Source organism: Acanthaster planci, linkage group LG08 (assembly GCF_054643075.1).
Source record: "Acanthaster planci isolate LZ-2023a linkage group LG08, COTS_SCS, whole genome shotgun sequence".
Lineage (NCBI taxonomy): Eukaryota > Metazoa > Echinodermata > Asteroidea > Valvatida > Acanthasteridae > Acanthaster > Acanthaster planci.
Genome location: NC_141784.1, coordinates 11,612,275 through 11,633,958, shown reverse-complemented (window position 1 = coordinate 11,633,958; position 21,684 = coordinate 11,612,275). Strand labels below are relative to the sequence as shown.

Here is a 21,684-nt window from a genome sequence, read left to right as displayed (position 1 = left end):
TGTTCAATATCATTATTGTGGGGTTAAATTTGTGTGGCCCCCCGCCATTTTTTTTGCAAAGAATACTTTATACGTTCGTAGGAAAGAAAGTAATCTATAAATCCATTTATCAAATATTAGCATCAAAACCCAAAGAAAACAACACCTGCAAATAAGAGCAAGGATACCGGGACTGTGAGTTAGTGCCGTAGCTAGAATTTTACTAAGGGGGGGCACAAGGGGCACCAGTATCTTATGGGGGCACCAACTTTCTGTGGTGTGGGTTTTTTGTGGGGGGGGCACCTGGGGGGCACCGGTAATTTGTGGGGGGGGCACATGCCCCTCAAGCCCCCCCCCCGTGGCTAGGTCACTGCTGTGAGTAAGGCTTTGGATTTTTTTCTCCCCTAACATCATGTTAAATGAGCCCGATGCCGCATTCGCATTTGAACCACCACCCAGTATTATTCTCATTTAAAAAGTATTGTAACGGGTGAGGGGGCCCGTTAAGTCAGAGAATAATGAGAACCTGGCGTATATACCCACCGTATACTGAAGACTGTCTTGCCTGCTGTTTGTAGTCTCATGCAGTGAGTCACAGTCAGCAGATGGGGACGGGTCGGGAACGAGCGAGGGAGAGGGGGAGAAATCCAAAGTGTCAAACAACTTTCCTAATTATGCGGGGTCCAAGGGTAGGGATGGGGAGGTTAAGGCAGTCCAGGCTCACCAGGAAGATTTCACCATCAGAAGAGGCAGTCTAAAAAAAAAAGCGCAGGCGCACGCATAAATAAGTGACAGGCCATGAAGAAAATTACTCGAGGAAACAGCTTCTTTATTAACACATCTCAAAATTATCCCATTTATTTCTAAAGTCACTTGGGTGCCTCACTCCCTCTATCACATTTACAGGTAACAGAATTATACATTTAGTACATCTCTCTCACTGGTCAGAATGAGTGACTCAGGTCGCTGTAACTAGGCTACGTGCGTTCCATAATGCAGCTGCAGGATTAATTGTTACTACGCGTGCTTCAGTAATTAGGCTGGGCTGGCTGGTCGAAATTAACTTGTGCAGACTAGCTGTTAACGCTGACCTTGAAAGATGCTAACCAATAAACTTCAACACGGCACCTCTCTGCCGGCCGACTTATTCTTCTTCGAGTGGTTAAGACATCTGCACTAGTAAGCAGGAGGTCGTGGGTTCGTTCGAGTCCCACCCGAGTAAGCTTGTGAGGTTTTTTTCACAAGCTCTCGACAAGCACTGAGCATACAGTGCTTATTAATATACGTTGGGTAAGGGCAAAACCTGTTATATATAATTAATATCTCCCCAACGCAAAAAAAAAATACATCTTGAAAATTATTCTTCTTAGCTAATTATAATTATTTTCACGGCACTTCTTCGCCGACTTAAATCTTCTCAGCTCTTGTACGCTGAGGGCTTCTTGGAAGGAATGGAAGTGTAAAATAAACGCCAAAAAATCGTCATTCTAGCATCATTTTTGTTTATTTATCTTTTTCATTTTGGCTCTTGGGGGGGTGGGTGCGTCGCCCCCCCCCACCAGCCACCTTGCATTTAAAATTGAAATAATTTGTGGCAAAGTTGGTTCATTTATCAACTGGATGTGACGGGTAAACAGTAACCATCAACCTACAGTGTTTTCTACAATTTGCTATGACAGTAGCGCTTAACATAAACACTGACCAAGGGAACAATGCTGTCATCGCACATGTGTTATCTGTTGATGTCCATTGCCAGGAGACGGGATTCAATCACTTTGAAATGCAAATAAAAGTAAAGAATGATATAGGATCTGATCTCCGCCTCTTACTTATGGGGATCAACTGCTGTTGTGCAGACTATTGTGTGACGACTCACGTCATCGATGACTGCCCTTTACTACTTCAACTTTTGAGTCCCGATTGTCCTATTTTTACAGACTAAATTTGGGTTAGACGCGCAACTTCATCATTCTTGGAGATACGGCACTTTGAGACACTCACTGCTGAGGATACCTGCTTCAATTAAAAAAGGTAAGAGTACTAACAGGAAAGACCCTGCATCAGCGGAAGTCTGTTTCCTTGCTCTACTATAGTAGGACCACTGCGCGCGGCCTACAAATGCTTCGTGTGCTTCGTGTCACTCTACCTGTATATGTATGAAGTAGGCCCAGCTGAAGGGTACATTTAATGTGATGATGCTAGCATAATGTCGAATTGCATAATGGAACATTTGCTCCCTCATTGTAGGCCCCACTGTTTCAGTCTCTGTCAAAATGTTTCCCCCTCCATTTGTGGGCGCCCGCGGCATGCAGACTAGGCCCCTTCGTAAAACTTTCAATATTTATTTTGTACATGTACTTTTGTAGGGCCTTTATAGTTGTTCGGGGATTGGATAAGTCTGTACTAATTTACTATTTTGTAGAATATTATTAAAACCCCTCATTTAAAATCAAGAATGGCAGTGTAATTCCTTGCATGCATGGAGAGTCATTTCTTACCTTCATGCTCCTCCTAGCTAGCACTATAAGCCATATCGCAAATGGTGATTTTGCACAATGGTAGAAAGGCATTGTGGGAAGGAAAAAGGAGCAAACATTGCCCCTTTTTCCTTCCCACAGTGTCTTTCTACCATTGTGCAAAATCACCCATGCAGTATTTGCGATAAGGCTTACAGACCCTGGAAATTAAGAAACACAGCTGTCATCATATTCATGTCAGATTTCGACTTAAAAGAAGTGGGATTGTATTTCTTTTACAAGTATCATTTGGGATTTAATTTCAGCTAGCTAGGTTTTTAATTTGTTGTAAATAGTAACGTACAAAGCTTTTCCTTAATCATTTTCTTAAATAGTATGAAATACATCGAACACATTTCAGTGCATCAAAAATCTTCCTCTCTTTCTTCAGACGCTCAGTCTTAGGAAAATCTGTTATCATGGGCTGTGCAGCAAGTGAGATGAGCACGGTTCAACAACCGAAACCGTACCCTGTGAAGCAACCCGCCCAGGCCACCTACCCAGTCTTAGCCCCACAACAAGTGCCACAGCAGCAGGTGCCACAGCCGGTTCTGTCCACGGCCCCTCAGCAGACCATGGTCCCACAGGCTGCTCCACCTGTCCAGCAGGCTCCGCCTCCCCAGCAGGCTCCGCCTCCCCCGCAGGCTCCAGCTGAGAATAAAGATGACGAGGACATTCAGGTAAGGCCCCTTTAAAAACAAAGACACAGACGTGTTCCATTTTGATAGGTGTGGGTTTTACAGTACACACATGTTGAAATGTAGATGTTGTTCGGATCAAAAAGGTCATGGAGACAACTCTCTTTTCGCACAACTGAGTCTTGACTTTCCTAAGAATGAGAAATTGTCACTTGAACAGGGTGAAGGCCTACCTACTACAAAACTACTGTTTCACTTGAATGTTCCAAATAGGTCAACCTCTACCAGATGTGCAGCAGGAGACAAATTTCTCTGAAAGTCGCACTTCTATTAAGGGGTTTTTGGAAGGGTTTCAAAATACAGACTTTTTAGGGGGGGGGAAACATTCTTGCCACATCTTGCAGACTGAGATGTCTTCGAGGTAGAATGTACAATGTAGTTAATGGTAAGAGATTAAATACATGCTTGGCCTGTCTTAAACGTGCATATAAGACGAGCTCAGGAGAAAAGATGCAATTAATGCCTTCTCCTGCAGCATTATCCTCAGTTTAAGACCAGCCAAGCCCATAGCCTATTTATTCCCGTTCATAAATACCTTTTTAGTCAGAGAGTCAAAAGAAGTCAATATATGATGGATTTCCAGCGATTTTGTTCTAGATTTTTACTTTCTGTTTCTTAAACACCCCTGTCCATTTATCGAATATTCCTTGTGCAAATTGTCCAGTTGGCGCACGTGGCGAGCCACATGCACACAGACTCTTGACCAATCAGAATTGATTAAACTGTCTTGTATCCAGGTGCCAGCACGTGATTTACGCACCAGGCATTATCACTTCTCAGCAGGCATTATCAAATGTTAATACAAGTTGCATGTTGTTGAATAGGGAGACTGTCTGAGGTATTTATAAATATTTGATAACTGTGTTAGTAGAAAAAGACATTGTGTGACATTACAATTATAATAAAAACACTGATTTGTTATTTTTCATTGGTTTTCAAAAAATAAGTCATATCTTGGAAAAATTCTCAGAGAAAAAATGGCCAATTTGAAGCCTTTGTCTTTCTAACAGATGTATGTGTATTGCTGTGATCTTGGTCGGTGCATGTTCGCGGTCCTCAAAATCATGCACAATTTTTTTTTTCGTCTTTTCTTAACTTAAATCACCATAGCCTGAGCCTGTTGAAATCAACGAAGCCCTTATTCAGCTGTTAGTGGACATGGACAAGGAGATTTCATCCCTGGAATCCCGCAACGTCACCAAGCAGTACCAGCTGAAAGTGGACCAGATGAACCGCCTCACAGCCCAGGTCCAGGCAATGGCTCAGGAACAGCAGGCCTTGGCCCAGCAAACGTAAGCCCCCGATTGCCATCTCAATCGGCCATGGCTATTCTGTAGAAGAGACTGCAATGAAACAAAATGTATCAATTTCTGTTGCATCGAGCGACCAGAAATAGAAGCTGTTACTTCTGTGGTGCAGTGCTCCCGCACAGATCATGCATGTTCATTCAATGCCAAAAGGGAATTACCAACCAATAAGGAATGGTCACTTGAGAATACAAACACATGCTCCTCAGGCTTAGGAATGTATACTCCTTGGACTTTAGTGTGATGCCATTGTAGTAATGGCATCTTCTCAAATAGATCTGTGCAGTCATTAAAATCAGGAGGAAACTGACTTTCAAAGTGACAGTGGCAGGTACGGTTTTAATCTTAGCTTTGAATAATAATGTATACTGACATTAACAAATAACAATAACATCAGAGGTTTCTAGAACTGACCCATCCCATCTATTGGAATTTAAGAGATTTAGAATTTTAAAAGAGATGTGGGAAAGAAAAAATGTATTAGCCCAAAAGCATTGCTCAGTTGAACGACAGATTATGTGCAAGGATTTTGAAATAGTGCCCACATAAGGCATTAACTCCCAAAATAGATCATAAAAAAATTGTTCAGCATAAATAGAAGTCATACAGTCGTGTATAAAGTAAACAAGTAAGTCAGTTAATCACATATCAGATCGCAAGTGAGTGATCAGTTCACTAGTGAGAGAGGATAGGTAACAGCAAAGGACTGAATGGAATTGTAGCATTTGTCACAGTGCAGTCTTCAAGACTTGATAGGTTGTGGTGGGCTTGTTATTACTTAATACATAAATGGGTAATCCCAGATATTAGGGGTCCAACAGTGTGACATGTGTGTGTCCCTGTTACATGTACATCTGACCTTTGTTACCTAACGTAGAAATATCATCGGAATTGATTTCAAAATATTACTCTTTGTTTGGCAGGTAATTTGCATTAATTTGTCACTCTTGAAAATCAGAAAACGTGTTCTGAACTTACAAAATCATATGTCAGATGTGACGGGGACACGAAAAAAATAGACCCCTAATTTCTGGAATTACCCATATAATATTAGTGCGTAGAACTCAGTACCAAAAGTGTTAAGATTCAAAAGTATGTATCTGAAAGGCATCCAGACTCCACTTTGCTTAAATTCATTGAATCGGTGCAAGGATTTCAGTTGGTTTTCTTGGTTTGTGATTGCAGCCAGAAAGAGTACCAGGATGTGGTGAACCTGCAGAACATGCAGTCCACCCGGCAGATGATGACACAGGGCCAGTACACCGCCCAGATGAGCAAAGAGCAGGAGGAGTACATGCAGGCGTTGTCCAAGCAGGAGGTCCACAAGAAGGAGCTGGACGCCACCGGACGGCAGCTGGAGGCATTCAAGAGAGAGGTGGCCTCCCTGAAGGCTGAGTCGGACCGGATCCGGGAGCTGTATGACAAACAAGATGGCATTCTGGGTGAGAACATTGAAGGTTTCTTGGCTCTAAATCTCATATGTCTACACCTGTAATCAACCTTAGAGTGGAAAATGATTAGACTCTTGCAGTGGTGTTTTCATCCAATGCCACCTCTTGGACTCAGGTTTGAATCCCACCAGGTTAATGCACAGATTGAATTTTCCTGATTTCACAGTTTTCATTAGAAGATTAATAGGGGATTTCTTCCTATGCCAAATTTTAGAAATTTCTTCATTATTCATCTCAGCTTACTTCAGGCTTCTGTGCTAAAGCGCTCAAGCATTTTGTATGAACCCTTGGTTTCACTGAATTTGAAGGAAATCAACTTTTAGAAACATAAATAATGAAATTGCAATGCAAAACTGATTAGTTGGAACAAATCAGAGTAAATGCAGTGAAATGTGAATACTGATACAAAGGCTTTTGCCTACTCATATCTCATTGATATCTGTTGATATTCCACTTACTAGCATCATGGGGATCACGTAGAGAGGATGGGCTATCAATCGTTCTTTCTTGTCTTTGATGCTCTGTATTGGAGGAGGGAGATGTACATGTATGGAGTTGAACTGAATATGGATGTTGTCAGCAGTAGCTAAGGCTGCATCCGAATCTCTTGTCTAGAGCTAGGTCTAGGTCTTCGCTCCATTGGAAATGCGTGGAGACGCGCAGATAACAGACCTAGCCGTAGCTCTGGAAGCCCGTTTCAGACATGGTCTTAGTTGTATTCCATCTTTCCCAGTCCTTAATCTTGTTGTGGTAATGATAATAAAACAATATTACCAGTACTTGATTTTCAATCAAGTAATCGCCTCACTAAATGGGAGGAAACTACCAAACGACAACAGCTCAAATCCACATAGTGAATAGGATTTGGGATGCTGAACTGGTTACTGAAAATTATTACCATTTTGGAAACACTGCCATAACTGGTCAGGCCCCCTTTACTGTACTTTAGAATTACTCCTGTACATGCCTCAGTGGGTACTCAAAGAGAACAGGAATCTTAGTGATAGCACAATTGACTTGTGTTGCCTACTATCTCTATGGGCAGCCACAGTTGGCAGCAATATCACCCTCGGTTGGTGTCAGATTTTAGCTTAGAATGTACATTTGCCCCGTTAACTTTGAAGAGTGTAGTATGTTTACATGTGTTAAGCAACAGAGTTTATTATGTGGTGTCTTGATGGCTGTGTGAGATATTCTGACACGTAGAGATATATTCTCTCTTTTTTTTTTTACACTGACGGCCAGAGATAGGCAAAAATATAGGTAGGCAAAAATATGAAGACGACTGTTACATGTACAGAAAGAACAGGCCCTTTGGCAGTCAGCAGTAGTGCTACTGTAATGTACATTAATCATGTACACTTATATTCTTATTTTACTGCCTGACACTTCCAGATGCATAGCACATGATCATCCCTGGCCAGGCATATAATCGGGAACAAAAGCAAGCATTCAGTGTCTCAGCTAGTGAAGGTCCAGATTGGCCACCATTGTACTCACTGGGGGATTTACTGTTTGAACAGGGATCTAAATGGTTTAGTTAAAGGCAGAGTAGGCTGTTGCTAAGTGATGCAAACAGGTGTCTGTGTGTGTACACATTTTATATGTGTGAGTGTTTGTCGGTCCCTGTACATGCATGTAAAAGATATTTAATTGTATGTTTTTAGAGAAATAATCCTTCTAGATAAAGAAAAGGATGTCTTATAGTCACTGAATTCTGTTTCAAAATTTGTTATCCAAACCGCTTTAAAATTGGCTTGTGGTTCCCTATCATGTAGTCATTTACTCATACACATTTTCCTGTGGGAAAATTGATCTGTTTTTCTAATCCAGGAATCAATCATTTCAGTTATGATCATTCCAGAGAAGTACAAATGAAGAAATATTGTAAAACTAAAAATTAAACAACACTTAAAAAGTGATATAGCCACAATGCTTTAAATGCTTTTAATGTAGAGTAAAATAAGGGTAGTGATTGCTTCGGTTTTAGTTGTGTTCATGCCTAATACATGCATAGTTTTTGGGCAACTATTGACAAGTAGCTGTTCAATGTGTTAAATGTCTTGTGACTTATAATATCAAGTACATGTACGTGTATATGTGTTTTATTCATTGCCAAAATACCAAGTAATTTCTGTTTTTTCTTGAACAAAAATCAAAACTGGTTACAGATTGTGATCTGTCATAAAGAACAGTTTGACATGTCAGACATCTATTTTTGTTTTCTCAGTGAAGAACCACGTTCTCTTGGGAAAAAAAAGGAAAGCGTGGCTTTATTCCACAAAGATTTAAGAACTTGGGTAAAGTGTTGGCAAAAACTGACATCTCAATTTTGATCACAGTTTCATTGAATCCTCCAGGCCCAGCTTCACATACCTTTATGTAAACAGCTAAGAATCATCAGAATTTTAATATTATTCATTAAATAAAATGTACATATAAACAAGCCTTTGAAGAGCAGGCCAGATACGTGCAGAGTGCATACTTAGGTGTGGGGTATATTCGCTTTCCACTCTTTCAGCAAGCATCTTTGATGGCAAGTACGGCAGTGAGCGAGAGTACAGTCTGGAGTCAGACCTGGACATCGCGCTGGAGCGCAAACAGAGAGTCGGCGTGGCCAAGTACAAGTGGCAGAATGCCAAGGTTCTCCTGCAGCATGCCGGTGGCCAACTGGGCTTTGCCATTAGGCGTTGGGGTGATGTCATGCAGATACCACCTCAGTAAGTCCTGGGTGCATCCTACTTAGAGTTCTAACAATACAGCGCAGGCCCATTTCAACTTTGGGTTCGAGCGTTACTGATATGATCAGTCATTGCAGCACTAGAATCAGCGAGGGACCAGTGAGGGGCATGGGGCTATTTTCTGACGGGGGAGTCAAATTTCTGATATCAAAATGCTGAGCACCTGTTAAACATGTCCACAGTGGCACATGCAAATAAAACAACTACAGTCATGCAGCAACTTTCATTAGGAGGTTTTCAAGTTGCCCAAACTGTTTCAAGACATTCAAATAACATCATATGACACTCACAGCAATATCAGGCGCACTCCCAGTTACTTTTTGTGGTGTGTGTGTGAAGAGTGCTTGTAAAGTCTGCCATGTAAGTTGGAGAAACTACTTTAGCTTTTAGATGCCGAAACAAATTTTATTTCTTGGTGCTTTTTATAGAGGAAAACAAGAACAGGTTTTGGGGGAGGTAGAAATTAGAGGTGTAAAGTGTTTGGTATTTTCCCATACCATTAAGCAGATCTGACAGTTTGGTAATGCACCCCCTCCCATCATGTGAATCACTATTTGAATGTTTTTTTGCTCATTGTTTTTTAGGAACGTGGACATCCGCTACAAGTTTGCCGCCGAGTGCCGCAACAACTTGGTGGCGGCATCCCAGAACATCACCAGCTCCCAGCAGTACCTGAACACCATCCGCTTCCCTTACTGCACCCCGGATGAGATTAAGACTCTGAACACAGCCATTAACCACATCTTCACCGACCTCCTGACCCCGGAGAGGCACAAGCACGCCATGGAGTGTTACGTGACAGTCTACCGCAGGACCTCAGCACTCATCCAGTGGTGTGACCATGTGAGTCCGGGCACCAGATGCTGATTACATTCTGGCAATTGGATGTTTGGCAGTGTCTGAGTCTGCTTTCAGGACTAACACACACACATATTGTCACCGTTTCCACGCAGAGACACTTTAGCCCAAAATCATGTTTTTCTTTTTCAAATTTAAGGGGTTTTGGGGCAAAATTAAATAGGCTGTGGGATGCCTACAACTTGGTGTCACCTTGTTTTCTCAAATCTACTGAAATCAGCTGAAACATGGTGATCAACCTGGGGCAGGTTTCAACTAAACTGCATTATGCGTTTTCACAAAGAGGCAAATTTTTCTTCCATAAATATAGCATTAGCAAGAAAGGGCAAATTCATGGGCAAACTTGTTTCGCCATTTTCACGAAGAGACGAATTTCACTCTGGAAATGTTTACAAATGAAAAAGTTTTTGCACCTGACACATGCTATAGCAAAATAGCATGTGTCTTCAAGAATAGACAAAGGTCACGTGAATTTTAGTATTTTCACGAAGAGGCAAATTTGTTAGTTTACAAAATGGACGATTTTTATTGACTTCTAGAAATTTTATTTGGCAGTTTTGTGTCATTTAAGATCCCCTCTTATATGCAGTAGCATTACTTAATTCAAAGGCATGCTAAATACTAGGAAATAAGCATTTGAAAGAGAGACCATCTTCAAATGCAATTTTCTCGAAAAGTCTTATTCTAGTGACGTCAACAAATCTGTCCCTTCGTGAAAAGACCGATGATATCTATGGAAAACAGTTGCATCTGTTTTCACAGACATACATGTTGTCTAACCGCAGCCACAACAGTTAGACACGTCTTTACACTAAGACTCATCTGGATAATATGACCCCAAGTTGTAGTAATTACAATTGCTCCCCTATTCATTAATTATTATTCACACTTACCTTCTATCCTACTTAGTCCTTCAAACCCATTCACTCCAACAAGTGATTACCTCTATGTTTTTGTAGTGGACCATTTCCTGAAGTGATGCGAAGTTTTTAAAAGTTCTTCCAACCTTAGGTTCTTACCACAAACTAATTTATTAGTTCTCTCATGATTTTTCAAAAGCCTAAATCAAGACTAGCTTGACATTGGATCTCGAAATACCAGCAATAAATTTATTCTAAAACAGGCCGTGATACACTCCACAACACAGAGGAACTAGATTGGTTTTCATTCAGGAAGTGCTCCAGACATGCGAAACCATACAAACATGACAAATATTGCCATACAATAACCTAATACCATTTTATGATACCTTTGATATTTGATACCTATGATATCTTATAGTCTTTCCAGAGTGCTGAAATGATCTATTATAATTTCTCCTCTTATTCTGTCAAACGCACAGGTCATCAACAAGACCATCTTGAAGGACCTGGAGTCAGCAACCAAGGAATGCGCCACCAAGCAGCAAGAACTGAAGCAGGAGCGACTGAAACTCATCAAGGAGAAAGTAAGAGAGAAGCTGGGGAACGATGCAGCGGACAGGATCCAACTCACTTCAGGTAGGGACTCCCAACTAACATAGGCCTTCAGGGGGTACAAACACATGACATGACTGCTGAGGCTGGTTGTTGGTCTGTCCCATGATGGTGAACACCAAACATTGAGGGTCGGTGGATGCTGAAAGATATTGGGGCAGTTCATTGTTGTGTGTTTGCGGATCAAGTGTACAAAATACCCACAGATTAATTTATTAAATGTGGTGATCATGTGTGCACTGGCCCAATCATGAAAATGGCAATGGCTTCGATAGGTACGAGACCTCCGACTTTTGACCTTTGATAGGTCTAAGCTGCCAGTAGCAGCTGGGACCGCCGGATGCAGCCTTAAGCTCTTGCATCGGCCGGCTGATTCACCTCATCGCAAACTCATTTCTTAGGTCAAGACACACCAAACCTTTATGTCCATTGATCTTTTAATAAACTCAATGGCAGGGCATTTGTTATTGGCCGACTGGCTTAATTACAAAGGAAAATGAGTTCATGTGTACCATTCTATCAAGATGTATCGTTTTAATCAATTTCTTGTGCCGATGTAATTTGTATTTTAGTGTAGTCGGTGTTTTCTGTGTTATCTTGCTACTTCTTAATGTTATCACTGTTAACTTATATTTTTGATATTAGATTGTTTTCTGTAATTCTGTTGTGTGTTTTTTTATTTCGTTGTTTAATTTTATTCATATTTATTTGTAAATAGTGTATTGACTTGTACAGTGCGTTTGAATATTTTTTATCGAAGTGGCACATTAGAAATGAAATAAATGTTCAATATTTGCATTTCCACAGAAGGGGGCGCAGAGGCCGAGAATGTGGACCAAGATGAAGCTGAGCTGCTGATGTTGGTGGAAGCAGATGCTGTATCCCAAGCAGGGGACCTGGCAACGGTAAAGTCGCCCTTCACCTCTATCCACCCCATGCACAAGAAAATTTGACGTCACAAAACATTTGCAGCAAAATTTACTTGAGTTGACATGCTTTCAACTGGTGCAAATTTACAGCACGAATATTTGATCTGATGTTTCATTTTTGTGATCACTTTTGTGTCAAGTATGAACTGGCCTTAACCACTTCATGCCAGGGTACCCAGTTTCGAGGACATAGGCTTTATACATGAAGCCTTGCAACGAAAGACCGTACTGGGAATAAAAGACTGAGCTGCTGGGAATTGCCAACATTTTTGCAGTTTTCAATAGCAGAGGAAATCCGTCATTGTATTGAAAGATTATACCACGGTTTGTGGCATTTAGCGCAAGCGGATTACCACTGGTGACAAAAGTGTTTCAGTGATGAGCGATACAATACCGCTGCATGCTAATCTGGCACCTGTTGAGGCCAGCAGTGCACTGTGCCAGTTTTGGGAACAAAAGAAACTTACATAACACCGCACAATCTGGGCTCTTTTTACAGGGCAGCAGGCCTGGCTGAAATACTCGGGCTTCAATAAATGTTGTCTGTCAGATTAGAGTAGCCACCATAGAGTCATTCGTGTGGGTGTAAACGTCCAGTAAATGAAGTTATGAATTTTTAAAGAATTTTGAAACAGAAAAAATAAAACTTACCCAGCCCAGCAGAAGTGGTTAAGTGAATTTTCTTTCAATAGTTGACAGTGTCTAAAATCCACAATAGGTCCTCCTCAATCTGTTCCCATGTACTGTTTCCCCTCCACAGCTGGCACCAGAGAGCTCTGGCCCCAGCGCCATCACACCCCTCCCCCTCAATGAGCTTGCCCCAACCCCATCGATGGATGACCTCTTTGGAAACATTGATGAGCTCAAGAAACAACATGAAGATAACGTAAGCCATATTTGGATGTTGATTGCCATTGTTACTTTGTTTCTTTCACCTCCCAGAGGTGAAAAATTTTTGTGGACCATATTAGCTAAGGCTGACAAGGAAAACAGGGAAGTACGTCTCCCCTCCATCCCGTCGCAACCTCTCAAAAAAGAAAAAATATTTAGACATAGTCAAAGTGTGAAAAAAAAGCCCATCCGTCTGATTACCTGCAGTTCATTCCACTTGATGATCATTTTTTATTCACGACATGCAAATTTCTGATTGACCAATCAGGTGAGGGAGCTGCAGCGCCAGCAGGAGATGGCCAAAGCGCGGGTGGACCAGGACCTCCAGTCCAAGCTGGCCAAGAGGAGAAGCCGGCGGCGGCGCATGCAGCAGCAGGAGACAGAGATGCAGTCACTGGCCGACAAGAGCTAGGAACCCTGGCCAGCCCACAGCAGCAGCTAGCTCCTAAATTTAAACAAACCCAAGTCACCTTGCAAAAGGTTCAGAACCATGTGCACACTGGGTAGATTTCTAGCAACTACATCTTCAAAATGTTAATGCAGTTTCAACAAAGACAATCTGTTTCTGACTTTCTGTCAACTTGGTGACCACCGATAATCATAACCTTTGGCTGTACTCAGGTTTTGAGCGTGTGGTTTCTACTTACTCAAAGACAACATCTTCAAAATAGCAACTACATCTTCAAAATGTTAATGCAGTTTCAACAAAGACAATCTGTTTCTGACTTTCTGTCAACTTGGTGACCACCGATAATCATAACCTTTGGCTGTACTCAGGTTTTGAGCGTGTGGTTTCTACTTACTCAAAGACCAATGACTGTAGCATTATAGTACTCATTACCCAAAAGTGCAGAAGTAAAACTGTGTGGTGCATCACAGATACACATCAACAAAGGAATCAGAGCAAATGTTTATATTGTTGTGACAGACAATCCCCATGATTCTACTGAGTCACTTGGCCCACTTCTGTTTTGTGTTTGTGCATGTAGTTTGTGCATGTATTTTTATTTGAACTGTAAATATGTGACTTTTCAAAATTCAGGAAGCTGTAATACCTCTGCATTGTGTTAGCCAGCTCATGGCAAATGAACAAAGCTAATCCATGAATTTGAAATGTGCATTCCAAACAGACAGGACCTTTGTATTCTGCCATCTCCAATATTGGTGAAAATTGTTTCTTGGAGAGAGCATCATCATTTAATGCAAAACTATAGATAAAAGTAAGTTGTCCACTTATTAGGGTACTTTTTTATTACATACACAGTCCACCTCGAGCTGAAGCACCCCCTCATTGGTTGAAAAAAGCCATATTGGTCAGGAGTGTCCATTTTGTTGGTGGCAATGTGACTGAAATACGTGCATTTCATTCGTGAACCAGCGAAGTTCAGTTCCGACCATAGGAGCCTCCGTTGCTAAGAAAATTGTGCCCTTTCTTGGTCTAGCTCGAGGATCATAGGCCGATAATGCCAACCAACCATCAAAACTACTTCTCAGTTTTATAAAACCTAACAGAGTTGGCAAACTTGGATATAAAAAGAATGGTCTCTCAGCATTGACATCATAAATGTTGGCATCCATGACAAGTAGCATTTGCCCTTGCATAACCCAAGCAAATTTCTCCCTTATGGCATAGACCTGGAGCTCTAGGTCTGGTCTGTGCTTATGGATAAGCAGAAGAGCACTGTTGTGAAGGACAAATGGGACACATTTGTCCACCTAGGCCTACCCGCTGGCTACAGCAACAGTGCATGTTGTCAGCTGCTGGGCTCAGATTCATCAAAATGAACTCCAATTCTGTCAAAATTAACTTGAGTTCTTGCAAGTTCAGCATGTGTAAAGACACGTATTGACAAACCAGATTCCAACCCAACTACTCATAACCTATTCCATCCACCATGTTAACCAACCAGCCACAGGCACACTGACATGACAACAGCTGACAATGTTAACAATAGTAGACACCCCTTGATTGGTCAAAACCGGGAGGTCAGCACAAGGTTGTCTTGCATAATTAATCAGGAAATCTGCTTGCATGTGATAGACGCTTGCTGCATACAAGCGCGTGTCTATCACATTGACTAAGTACAATGGTGGGTTAGGGAGGAATGTGTGTTTGACGTTGCTGATATTAAAGCTAGCTAACTGGGGTAGTTTATGTCATGGAAGATTCAAAGATGTCTATTTCAATTCCAGTAAAACTTGCAGTGAAATACAGAGTGTACATTGACATTTTTTTAATCTGAATGAAATCGGGCTGTATAAGGTAAAACTATGTAGTTTTATCCATTATTTTTTAAAAAACAAGAATGTCAGGAATAAAGATAAAAGCAACATTTAATGGACATGCAGGATTACATTTCTGAAATACCTGCCTAAAAAGTTACTTGCAACAGATATAGATGTCTAACATGAGCATGGCATATTTATTGAAATTAATGTTGGACAGTAGTAATAATGCACACAGTTTTCTTCATGTGTATTTATCAACATTGAATTGATAAGAAAATTAGCGGGCATTATACCTTAAAAATTTAGGATGGCAGTGGTAAGATGGCTGCAATGTCACTGTTGTTATTACACTATATAATGTGCGTACCAGTTGGCCCTAATACATACGGTTAATGCACCACCGTGTGCTGCTGTCAACATGGACCATAATATACTGTGGTTGGGGATGAAATGCTGTGTACATATAAACCAGTCAGGGTGCGAGAACACAGTGCATTCAGAGATGCACCTGGTCATTGCAGTACTGGACTGTGCCAGCTGGCTGTGTTGTTCAGATGAAAGGCCGCTACATGTATTTTGTATAGTACCTGGCCTAACACTTCCGGCACTGTAGGTTTCCTGAGTGGTTAGTTATTTCCTGCAGTAGTGCATCCAAGGAGGGTGGCAGAGTGCAACAGACTGAATGCAACGGCGAGAGTAGCCAAATTGGAATGACAGAATGAGTTATAAATGTGAGATGGGATGGTGAAACTAAACGAGAAAAGGCCTCAAATTGTGTGTGACAAAATCATTCCCAATAGATTATCTTATCAGTGCCTTACTGATAATTTTGTAATTCAACCGAAACCGGTCATTAATTCTATTTTGCAAAGGGCAATCAAAAGTTGTAACATCCTCTCTGATTTTCTACATGGATTTATGCATTCTGATTTTTCACTAGACAAAATTACGTATAATGTATAGTTAGCAGAACACCTTGAATTCGGCCTACCAAACCATCCAGCCTTCCGTTCTTGTAAAGTACTTTTTCAAATGTATCTACCTGTACAGTTATCGTGTATATATACTTCAACACTTTTATCCTCATTTGAATGTGAATAGTTTTAACAAAGTTTTTGGCTAAGACTACTAGCTAACTTTGTGTGCAATTTTATCATTCCTATAGATGATTGAATGTGTAGAAAGAATTATTGTACAGTACTTAATTAAAAGGGGTTTGCTATTCCGTCCAATCAGGGTGTAGGGTCTTCAATTAAGTTTGAATAGTAGGCAAATGTATAGTTTATACCCGTATATGTAAATCTTGTTGGTTGTTTTTGTATTTTAAACCATTTTTCTGTTACAGAACTACAAATCCTGATAAAAGTTACAAGTGCCTTGGGTTTGCAGTGACCGTCATATTTATGACTTCTTAGGAATTCCCTATTGTCAGCATTACTTGAAAGTGTCAATTGCATAATTGATGTTAACTGTAAATAAACGCAAGATTCAGAGATATATTCATTCTGTGTTTGATGTTGATTATGGACCCACTGCCAACTCATCCTGCCTTTTATTGAAGAATTTCCATGAGGTACATGTATTAATGTACATGTATTGTGACAGATGCAAGAAGTCATCAAATCCATTTATTGAAAGTTACATTCATATTTATGAGAACCAAAATGCATTTCATCATGCAAGGTAAAACACAAACAGCCAAATTACAAACCACTCGAGTATGAAACCAATTCTATTAAAAGTCAAAGGCAATGCGAATTCTGTGAAACTTTAATTCCCATTCTTTTAAGTACTAAAAATATCTTCTACCTTAAAATCACCCATTTTATACAAAACTGTAATCTGATATATACATACATAATACCCCTGACAATGATTTGAATACAATGAAATCTATTAATTTTAAATACGTACAAGGCACATGTGAAAAAAAAAATCAAGGGTGTGTCCTCACTAAATGCGAAATACGTGGATAATTACATTTTCACTCTTCCTAAAAACAAAAACTCAAAAAGGTATCAGATAATTCTCAACTGAAAGTGGAGAGTTGTATCCCGTATACAAACAGGAAATCAAATGCAATTATTCCACAAGCAGGCTGATAGTTTTATGGTTAATCAGGTAACCTTGATTATGTGCACACAATGATTTTAACTAGACCCACGCACTGTACACATCTGGAACAATGGTGCAGCTTTTAAAGAAGAAGAGTAGAATATTCTAACCAAGATGTACTGCAATGTGGGATAACACCACTTGGGTGGTGCCATGTGGGATAACACCACTTGGGTGGTGCCATGTGGGATAACACCGCTTGGGTGGTGCCATGTGGGATAACACCACTTGGGTGGTGCCATGTGGGATAACACCGCTTGGGTGGTGCCATGTGGGATAACACCACTTGGGTGGTGCCATGTGGGATAACACCGCTTGGGTGGTGCCATGTGGGATAACACCACTTGGGTGGTGCCATGTGGGATAACACCACTTGGGTGGTGCCATGTGGGATAACACCACTTGGGTGGTGCCATGTGGGATAACACCACTTGGGTGGTGCCATGTGGGATAACACCACTTGGGTGGTGCCATGTGGGATAACACCACTTGGGTGGTGCCCTGTACATGTACATGTAAATCACATATTCATGTAAATCCCATATTCCACGTTCAATTTAAAAAAAAAACACCCTATCTCTTGTACAACATGAGGCCTGCCATCTAAGACATTGCTTCTGTTTCACTTACATGGAGTTCAGTATTGTAGCCTAGAAAATGTTAAATAACTGAAATTATACCATTATTATGAAACAGCACTGCCCACAATATAAGTACCAACGTTTCACTCAAACAACCTGAAATGCTTCCAACAAGATATCCTGCTGAACGTAAAACCAGAGAAAGTACCACCATACAATGAGATTTTCTTTTAAATCAATCTGCTAAGTTGTTTTGTGTGCGGATAATTGCCACTTTCTTGGGGTTGAAAGATTCTATGGTTTCCTTTTGTCACATGTAAGACAAATGTCACCAAGTGTTCTGGTTTTCCCTTTTTTAAAAAAGTGTACGTAAGTTTCCAACTTTTGTACAGAACCTTTTTAATCACAAGGCCAGGCAGCTGACGCATCTCAGCCAAATGTGCAAAGTGCACAAAATGGCAAAGGCAGGAGCTTTGTAGAAATAAGCAAAAAGACAACAGGAGACAAGGTCTCAAAGTCTAAATTACCTAAATACATGATCAGTTCATTTCTTCTGATGGTTGACTAATCATAACGGCGCAGGGGTAGACCATACATTCCATCCTTCCCCTAAAAAACTACTTCTGTCTGCACAGTTCCTTTAAAATTTAGCTTGTTCAGCTAAACCGAGGCACCATATTTTATAACGGGCTCCCAAAGTTGTGGCTTAAACGAAAATCTATGAACTATGCATGTATACTAATGCTGAACTCTTAACAGAAATCTACAGCAGATAACATTTTATGATAATGTGTCTGGTATCGGTCTCAGGACTTGTTTGGTGATCTCCTTGTACTTTACAAAGCCAGTCTTCTGTACACCAAACTCTCTGAGCACAGCATCCACTATGGGGAATGAATCGAACACAAAGATATCAAATTACTGGAAGTGAACCAAAGTTCCACTCAAAACATTACATCTCTGTAAATAAACTTACTATAAAATAAAAATAACAACTTTCTTTTTCCCACTTTCATTTTTCAGCATATACATCAGGATTAAATCCTCTATTCCTTACTTAATCATTAACTTTTGAACTGGAATGCCATCATCATAGACACTTTATTTGTCCAAAATGTGTAAGCAGTTTCCTCCAATACAACATGTTGCAGGAGGTTGAAGGACTAGACAAAAGTCATGACAGCATGGTTTTTGGAAAATGTGGGAACATAACTGGCCCCCTTTACAACACTTTACGTCATTTACCATAGGTATGGCTAGCCCCCCCCCTCAGTTTTATCCAGAGTTTCTGTAGCACAAGCAGGTAACGCAACCAACCACATAACACCCACCTTCCTTGTCCGTTAGCCTCTCCCCGAAGCGCGTCATGATGTGTCGGAACTCGTTGGCCATGATGAAGCCGCGATCCTGGGGGTCGGACACCCTAAATGCCTCCAGGATCTCCTTCAGCGGGTCCTCCTGGTGCTTGTACATGATTTGTAGAAAGTCATCAAACTTGACCTTCCCACCTGGCGAAGGTGGACAACGCTGAGTAAGTATGTTTTCAAATCTAAAAATGAGTCGTAACTGTCGTTATTTCTGTTTCAATTCAAAAAATTCAAAATTGTTTTCAAAAAAACAATTGGGACTCTCTAGTCTAAGTGTTACAGTGACACGCCCAGATGGGGATCCAACCCTAGGTTTCCAATTTTTTTGGTTCTACTTTCTGAAAAATGAAGGTACACCTTTTACCACTAGCTCTGATAAAGCAGTAGATCTGAGCCCCCTGTGGTACAACGGAGGAGGACATGACCAACACAAGCTTTGTGGGGGGATAAATTCTGGTCCGAGCCCTTCCCCTCCCCATGACAAATATTTGGTACGCAAGCCACTGCAGTGGAGCGCTGTGACTACTAGGAGAACTGGATTTAGAGGGCCGAGTTATGAAACATTCATCTGACAGTTATCGTTCAGCTTCAGCAACGGGATGCAGACAGAGAGGTCCCCAGGGCATTCTCACCATGTTCATACTCCTTGCGGTACTGCTTGATCTCATCCACAGTAGGATGTGCGTCAAGCGACCTCATGGCCACAACAAGGTCATCTCCCCTGATGTACCCCTTCCTGGAGCGGTCATACAGCAGGAAGCATTCCTTGTATTCTGTCACAACAGGAGATAATATACTTTTGTTTTATTTGTGAAGTTTCAGTTAACTTTGTTGGAGACAAATGTGACCTGCTCTACAAAAAAGGATAATATGTCGCGCAATGCCAAAACACGTAATGGCCTGTTCCATTTGGAGAAGGCAAAATTTCTCCAAAAATGTGTTTTTTGTGTGTTTTCATTTAATAGCTTCTATAATATTTATATTTTCAGAATTTGAGACTACAAAAATGGATACTGATGAATAAAGATGACAAATTGGTCATTCAGTAGGAAATCCTACTAAGCATTGTGTTTCCAAACGTTACACTTAATGAGTTTTTTCTTGAAAAGTGCTTTTATTGAATCCGAAACTGTGGATATACAAATGTCTATCTCCGGAACGCACCGCAGTACAGGGGTCATTCATATATCAAATTGTAGCTTGTGATGTACAGAATCCAGCCGTATCAAAACTCATACCGGAATCTGGCAACTTATTACCCATTTTTCTAGAGCCGGTCACAAATATGTCACAGAATGTTATTGCAATTTATTGCATTTGGCTAATCAGGAAAAAAAATAATGGATTTAAATGAATAAACTAACAAGCAAACATACTAGTCAGTAATCTCACATGGAATCAATCAATTTGTTAATCCTCTCTGTCATTCTTCGTTCATTCGAAAAAAAATCACCAAGCCTAAAGCCACTGCAGTCGAACCTCATTAATAAGAGCACTGTTAATACAAGATTCTGCTTATAACAAGAACATTTTGAGGTCCCAATCCTTTGTTTTTATTCCTGATAATACAAGGTTGGTGTTACAACCAGGTAATTTGACTTTAATAAGTCTGAAGGATCTCTTATTAACAAAGTTCGACTGTACTTCGTTATCAATGTGTTGATGAGAAGCCACTTTCATGACTCTCCACTAACTATGAAAACAATTCACTAATGAGAAGCAGCTACTTGTAATTACAGACAAAGTTTCTCCCTTTATTAAACGCTAGACATGCTAATCTTATAAACATGACAGATGTGTGAACACTAATATCTTTTAGGGTTCTGGACTATATTGTAACATTTCACATAACAAGCTAATCGTAACAATCAGTTAATGAGTTACATGTTCAGAAGTCATTCAGCTTTTCAAAATAGCTAATTTGTATTTTCAAAAGTGAAATGGAAAACTTTATGGAGGCCCTATTGTCATGACTGTCCGACTGTGGTTAGTTTGTTTCATCTGATAACATAAAAAATGGTTAGGCCTACATTTAGCTTCCCCACGTGCCCCACAGTTTGCTAAACAAGGAATTAGCCCTGACTCAAATATTAAAAATGGTGGAAAAAAATGAATTATCAAAATGATAAGGGCGTGGTTTAAAACTTGCACGCCCTCTAAATACAATCTGACAATAGAGCATGCACATTCCTTTGCAATTGTTCACACAGGTCACTTCACTTCACTGGTGTTAACGTAGGCCACACCTACCGTCAATTTGCTTCTGTGTGAAGAAATGGGCCTGAGGAAAAAAAATAAGATAAAAACGAAATGCAATTATCCAAACATTTAAAACGATGTTCTCAAGCAAATATTAATATAAACCTAGTGAAATTAAAAGCATAAGTCGACATTATCCTGACCATTTTTACGTAGTGCACAGAAGTCCGATCGAGCGCGTTGCGTTAGTTCTGCAGAACAAAATAGCGCTAATGGATCCAGACTATTCGCTGGGCAATCTCGTTCTCAGACCATCAAGTAATTTGTAATACACTGCCACAATGCCAA

The 21,684-nt window shown here is 40.5% G+C and overlaps 2 protein-coding genes across 2 annotated transcripts; one reads left to right on the top strand and one right to left on the bottom strand.

The window, feature by feature from the left end:
- The first annotated feature begins 1,824 nt into the window (after nucleotides 1-1,824).
- LOC110984205 (uncharacterized) lies at nucleotides 1,825-16,577 on the top strand. Its single transcript, XM_022244144.2, has 10 exons — nucleotides 1,825-2,010; nucleotides 2,887-3,175; nucleotides 4,304-4,485; nucleotides 5,686-5,942; nucleotides 8,473-8,671; nucleotides 9,277-9,535; nucleotides 10,893-11,049; nucleotides 11,833-11,930; nucleotides 12,715-12,840; nucleotides 13,114-16,577. Exons 2-10 carry the CDS (start codon nucleotides 2,915-2,917, stop codon nucleotides 13,255-13,257), a joined length of 1,683 nt encoding a protein of 560 aa, XP_022099836.1. The 5' UTR covers nucleotides 1,825-2,010; nucleotides 2,887-2,914; the 3' UTR covers nucleotides 13,258-16,577.
- Nucleotides 16,578-16,804: 227 nt separating this feature from the next.
- Nucleotides 16,805-21,678, bottom strand: LOC110984197 (calmodulin-like protein 4). Its single transcript, XM_022244126.2, has 5 exons — nucleotides 21,540-21,678; nucleotides 21,388-21,418; nucleotides 19,770-19,910; nucleotides 19,102-19,278; nucleotides 16,805-18,654 (listed from the first exon to the last, which is right to left on the bottom strand). Exons 1-5 carry the CDS (start codon nucleotides 21,540-21,542, stop codon nucleotides 18,551-18,553), a joined length of 456 nt encoding a protein of 151 aa, XP_022099818.1. The 5' UTR covers nucleotides 21,543-21,678; the 3' UTR covers nucleotides 16,805-18,550.
- Nucleotides 21,679-21,684: the final 6 nt, after the last annotated feature.

Excerpts from the sequence above, each read along its gene's own strand:
- LOC110984197 (XM_022244126.2), bottom strand. Across the intron at positions 19,279-19,769 it reads CCGCAAGGAGTATGAACATG|GTGGGAAGGTCAAGTTTGAT; the intron begins GTGAGAATGCCC and ends CACCTTCGCCAG. Across the intron at positions 18,655-19,101 it reads GAGGCTAACGGACAAGGAAG|TGGATGCTGTGCTCAGAGAG; the intron begins GTGGGTGTTATG and ends CATTCCCCATAG.
- LOC110984205 (XM_022244144.2), top strand. The coding sequence starts at position 2,915 with ATGGGCTGTGCAGCAAGTGAGATGAGCACGGTTCAACAACCGAAACCG. Across the intron at positions 3,176-4,303 it reads AAGATGACGAGGACATTCAG|CCTGAGCCTGTTGAAATCAA; the intron begins GTAAGGCCCCTT and ends AAATCACCATAG. Across the intron at positions 8,672-9,276 it reads GTCATGCAGATACCACCTCA|GAACGTGGACATCCGCTACA; the intron begins GTAAGTCCTGGG and ends ATTGTTTTTTAG.